Source organism: Myxine glutinosa, chromosome 7 (genome assembly GCF_964187855.1).
Source record: "Myxine glutinosa chromosome 7, kmMyxGlut1.1, whole genome shotgun sequence".
Classification (NCBI taxonomy): domain Eukaryota; kingdom Metazoa; phylum Chordata; class Myxini; order Myxiniformes; family Myxinidae; genus Myxine; species Myxine glutinosa.
The window spans coordinates 182,301,281-182,307,448 of record NC_136267.1 but is presented as its reverse complement, the minus strand read 5'-3'; the positions used below and the strand labels follow the sequence as shown (position 1 = coordinate 182,307,448).

The 6,168-nt window shown below is 40.0% G+C and overlaps 1 protein-coding gene across 8 annotated transcripts in view; it reads right to left on the bottom strand.

Annotated features, from left to right (window-relative positions):
• Window positions 1-715: 715 nt before the first annotated feature.
• LOC137431868 (B-cadherin) overlaps window positions 716-6,168 on the bottom strand; it is a 129,327-nt gene continuing 123,874 nt past the window's right edge. The window contains exons 16-17 of one of the 8 annotated variants that reach the window (XM_068123655.2): window positions 5,852-6,151; window positions 716-1,824 (exon numbers count right to left, since the gene is read on the bottom strand). In XM_068123655.2, coding sequence (XP_067979756.2) covers window positions 1,807-1,824; window positions 5,852-6,151 — 318 coding nt within the window. In that variant the 3' untranslated portion in view covers window positions 716-1,806. The remainder of the gene's footprint in view (window positions 1,825-5,851; window positions 6,152-6,168) is intronic. The other 7 variants (XM_068123657.2, XM_068123656.2, XM_068123653.2 and 4 more) reach the window with 7 other exon arrangements.

The following is a 6,168-nucleotide window of genomic DNA, read 5'->3' as shown; positions in this document are numbered from 1 at the left end:
ATCTCCTGTTCAGGGACTTGGGTACTTCTAGTTCAGTTCAAAGACCTTCTATCAAGTGGTGTAATGGATACCATGTAATTCCATGATACAAGCATTGAACCCTTCGCTTTACTGACGGAAATTGGCCAAAATAACTTAGGTATATTACAGTACAGAAGTTAATCACAGTCAATATTTGCATTTTTTTTAATTCTAGAAACATTTTGTTTACTGCTGACAACCGAGCATTAACTTCAGTAATATGCGAACTTATTCGGCAAAAAAAATATTATGAATTCGTTTTATGTTTCCAAGGATCAGACATTACGTCGTTTTTTTATTTTCCAAGTTGCAAAAAGGAATTATTCTCAATGTGTCATGAATAGTACACCGCTGTAAAGGCCTAGCGTAGCACGAGACGTAACGTCATAATAACGTCCCAGATGTAACGCCAAAATAACGCAGAGGGATGAACGGACAGAGAAATCTGGCGACTTGGATATATAGATAAAAGGGTCACTTGCAAGTCTCTTCCAAGCGACCACTTAATGACTTGAACGACCGTATAATCCCTTGCAATTGACCCATTAACTTGGCCTCACTCTTGAGGGTTTGGCCAAGTCAACAGACTCGTCCTTATTGAAAGAAAGCACGAGTTGACTCGGTGAGACGGAGAGCCCTTTGAGGATGGTGCAGCAAGCATGTGTTGTTAAAAATAATTATATATTCATATCTATTGAATGAAAAACGTCTTTTTTATTCGGCTCCCCATTCCACATCTCAGCAAAGCTCTACTAAAAGTACAAAAAAACAAGGAAATTGCAGTTTTAAACATCTTATCATAGTGCAGAGCATAAAAAAAATTACCCAAACACAAATAATAATGACAACTTAGTAAGCGTAGCATGTCAAGCTGTGAGGTGTCTGGCAGGTGGAGAGAGGATGACATGTTTAGGCAATGGCCGAAACAGTGACATGGTAAAAAGTACTAATGAATCCTACTCGGGTTTAAGTTTAAAGGACATAATCTACTTCATCTGGCGGATTGTGCCAATAATGTGAGCTGACAGCTCCTTCTGGGAAGAATTATGAAATCCATGAAAAGTTTATGGATTTGATTATTGTATTTTTTAAATAACACCAAGCTTAGCCTGTCAGGTTGGTCAGCACAAATTAGTAGAAACAGGCCAGGATCAGCATAGATAGATACATATAATACCATATGGGTAGAAATGATACAGGTGGTGGAAGGTCGGTGAGAGGAAAAGGTTTTCATTGCGTAGGGCTTGATGATCCAAGTGGTTGTTTGCTGAGCTTTCGCTGATCTTCAAGAAGCTCGGAGCAGAGGGAAAGGTTGTCCACTGGGGTGGCATTACCCTCCCACTCATAGACCAGCAAGGTCTCGCTTGGTGCAAGCTGTGGGTCTGCGTCTGCCACCCTCTTCATCTGCCAAAAAAGGGCTGCGCCACTGTCACCTCATCCGCACAACCTCTGGCACATCTAACTTCTCTCCTTCACACCGTGGTTAATCAAAGTTTTGAAGTACAAATGATACATGTTAGTAGAAACTAAAAATGTACATTGATGTGCAATACGATCAGAGTGTACAGCACAGCATTGTACCATACCATATTTACACAAAAAATGACCCAAACCCAACCTCATCCATTATCTCCTGCCTTTCATACTTTTCCCCAATCCCAAAAAATGTAATCACTCATCTACAAGGCCGCAAAGCAAAAAACACTGCTAAAACTAGAAAGAATCTCAAAATGCAAAGCACGTCCACATCCGCCTTGTATTCAGACTTCGTCTTCTTCCATACGCTCAACATGACGAATACGGCTAAAAAATACAAAAACGTTGACGATTTTAGGCCACCTGGACCTTTTGACCTCAAAAGCAATATACTTCAGTGACCCAATATGCAAATGCTGTTCAAATTTCAAGTCAATCATTTGAAAATTGACGATTTTATTCAACCTTAAACTTTGACCTTTTGACCTTAAAATCGGCTTCTAGATTGTGATTGGTGAATCAATTCAGTGACCAAATATGCAAATTCTTAAAAGTTGAGATCAATTAGATGAAAATTGATGATTTCATGTGATGCTGACCTTTGACCTTTTGACCAAATTATTAATTAGTCTTCTCCATATTCTCAGAATAAAGCTTTGTTAAAAATTTGATGACAAGGTTAAAAATGTTATGGCCCAGACAGACAGACACACCCACAGACAGACTCACACACACAACAACGTGATTGCAAAACCCTCTCCCTCTGTGCGGGAGAAGGGCTAAAAAACTTGAACATAATAGAGAAAATAATTTTACACTCGGGGAGTAAATAGATAGATTTGGCAAAAACGAATAATGTCCACTTGGTGTTGCACTAATGTACAGGTCCAGATGTCTAACATTAGGGACTCTAGACAGCTGGTTCATGGACATCGTTTGGTCAACGCTGTCCAGTGGAACGAAAAACGGAGGTTTGATTCCCTTGTTCTTTTTAATGTTCCCTGTGGTAAATTTTCTACCATCTTCTCACTCTCATTATCACTGCATGATAAACTAGATGGTATTCATAGAATACTTACGCTGCGAAGTCAACTTGATGTGAGCCAACTTTTCTGTTTTTGAACTCTTTTTTTTTTTTGATCCAATATGGCTGCCAGACCATGTGAGCAATGACATCATAAATTTATATTCTCTGATATAATTGTTGCATAGATCATGCTCAATAAATTTAAAACTGATCAGACTAAGCATTGTCCCTGTCGAATTATGACATCATAATTATGGCACCAATGACATCGTTAACACCTATTCCCCATATGGAGTTATTTACAATGAGCCACATTTCAATTTTTTCCATAGAGCGGTTTTGGAGATATAGGTGCAACGTTTTTCGGTTTTTCCAAGATGGCGCCTGTAACACATCACCAATGACGTCATGAATATCATTAAAATATTCTAAAGGAGGAGGCGCTCCTATGGTGAAAATTTAGTGTCCATCAGACCAACAGTTGCTGAAATATTTTAAATAATGATCGGATGGATATGTTGTATTTGTCGAATTATGACGTCATAACGAAGGCACCGATGACATAATCATTAACATATCTCATTCCCCATGGGGAGTAGTTGACAATGAGCCAGGTCTCAGTTTTTTGCATGGAGTGGTTTCAGAGATATAGAGGTGCGAAGTTTTTCGAAGATGGCGCCTGTACCACGTGACCTATGACATCATAATAATCATTAAAATATTCAACAGGAGGAGGCCTTCCTATGGTGAAAATTTTGTGTCAATCGGACTAAGAATTGCAGAGAAAAAAAATTCATACTGATCGAATCAAGCGTTGTACTTGTGGAATTATGATGTCATAATTAAGATGCCAATAACATCATCATAACATATTTTATTCCGCAAGCGGAGTACTTGACAAGGAGCCATGTTTCAAAAAAAAATTCCATGGAGCGGTTTCGGAGACATAGAGGTGCAACTTTTTTTCGATTTTTCCAAGATGGCACCTGCATCACGTGACCTATGACGTCATAATTATCATTTTAAAAATTCCACAGGAGGAGTCGCTCATATTCTGTAAATTTTGTGCCAATCGGACTAACAGTTGCAGATGAATTTTATTTTTCATACTGATCAGATCAAGCGTTGTACTTGTCGAATTATGACGTCATAATTAAGGCACTGATGACATCATCATCAACATATCTTATTCCCCATGGGGAGTACTTGACAATGAGCAATGTTTCCATTTTTTCCATTCAGCGGTTTGGGAGATATAGAGGTGTAACGTTTTTCCAAGATGGCGCCTATAGCACGTGACCGATGACGTCATAATAATCATTAAAAGATTCTACAGGAGGAGGCCCTTCTGTGGTGAAAATTTCATGTCAATTGGACCAACGGTTGCCGAGAAAATAAATTTTTAAAATGCAGACACACCACACGGCACACGTACGCACATGAATGCTTAACTCCGCTTTTCGCTTCGCGATTGCAGGGTATCTAGCATGGTATTCGTTAGAGAGCATATCTCCGCCAGGCTGAACAGTTTACATTTTGTAGCCCACTGATAGGCTTGATATGGATTCGGACCTGAACCAAAATCTAATCGGCTTATTCTTGTCACTTACCAAACTCATCCACAAAATTTTGTCAAAAGTCAGACAACTTTTTATGCCTCTGCCCCAGAAGGTGGTTTCGGGTTGTCCGTCCGTCCGTCCGTCCGGGCTAAACTTCGTTTTTCTCAGCAACCATATGTCCGATTGAGACAAAACTTTCAGGGTAGGAGTGGCACCCATGCAGAATGTTTTTATAATTGTGACGTTGTAGGTCACGTGGTATGGCAGCCATCTTGGATTAAACGCAAATAATTAATACATATTTCTCGGAAACCACTGAGTGGAAAATTTTGAAACTTGCCACGTTGTCAAGTACTCCCATTGGGGAACAAAACCATGATAATGATGACATCATAGGTGAAGTGGTATACCAGCCAAAATGTTTTTATCGAATTCCTTATCCTAAAAATCTGAAATATTGCATGCACATGATCTTTGACCCATTTGTATTGAAATATTAAATTTATGACATCATAGGTCACATGGTTTGGCAGACATATTGGATTTAACCTCAAACCTCTAAACAAAAATCGTCTCCCAAACCACCAAATCGATTGACTTGAAACTTTACATATGTCATTGACTAGGCAAGGCGATTAAAAGATGATCACAAAAACATCATTGGTCACATGGTGTGGCAGCCATATTGGATTGAAGGAAAATATTAAATAATTATATCTCTGAAACCGCTTACCCTATTGATGCGAAATTTTACACATAGCATCTAACACCACTGTTGCATATAGTTTGAAAATGATGATGTCATCGGTCATGTGGTTTGGCAGCCATCTTGGATAGAAAAACGAACCTTATCCGATCAACACTAAACTTCACAAGCGTGATCCCCTGCCCATGCATATGCAGGGTGTACTTTTTAAGGTCATGTGTCATGTGGTATGGCAGCCATATTAGCTTGAAAGCCGATATTTAAAAAAAAAATCCCTTCTCTGAAACTGCTTCACCGATCGATGTGAAACCTGTCATGGCTGGTGAAAATGTGATACTTGAAAACAGCTGAAGGGATTTCAATCAAACTTGTTTATTTTTAGGACAGTGAATGAGGGCATCTACCCATTGTGGGACTATGCGGAGGCATATTGGCGACACTGTCGAGCATTGCTCTAGTTTAGATATCATGCTATATTTCGTTTTTAGCCCTGTCACTCAATGAAGAATCGGTTAGAAAATTAAAAAAATTCTCTCATTTGGATCTGGATTGAGATCTTCACCACCATCGAATCAATTCATCCTTCTCACACACCCAACCAGGTCCACCAAGTTTCGTCTGAATCCATCCACAACTTTTTGAGATATTGTGCGATATATCGTTTTTAGCCCTATCACTCAATGGTGAGGAATCACTGAAATTCTAGTAGCCAGATTCAGATCTTCACCAAAATCTAATCAACTCCTCCTTGACATACACACAACATCTCCCCCAAATGTTGTCCGAATCCGTCCACAATATTTTTTGAGATATTCTGTCCACGGACAGGCAAACAGACAGGGGTGAAAACATAACCTCCATCCACCTTCAGTGGTGGAGGTAATTATATATTCCATCCACTGCATAATGTACAATGAAGATTCTTCATGTAAAACATGCTACATCATTAAAATAGCACTTATGAAATACCCCATAGCACTTATCCTGTTGTGCTTAATAAAGGAAATGGTGAAGTAAACTTTCATGTTATTACAGAATGTGTTGCTGTAGCGGAGGATCTACCTCTGAGACGAGCAGGTGTGCATTCTGGGCGAGATCCGATCGACCTCTGACCTCCTGGTAGCGAAGCGTGCTCGTGGGTGACATGGCAATGGGAGCCTCGACACGTTGCACACAGTGTCCCAGTCCTCCATCACGTGACAGAGTCGTTACTGGGCCAGGTGAACTCAGGTAAACTGGGCTCACAAGGGTAGGAGCTCCCTCGAGCCTACTTCCTTCCACTAAGGACCAGCCAGCTCCACCTTGACCACTACCACTTCCTCGACTGAAAGTTCCATGTGCTTGATCCATGGACGATACCTGCTTGTAATTGAGGAGTG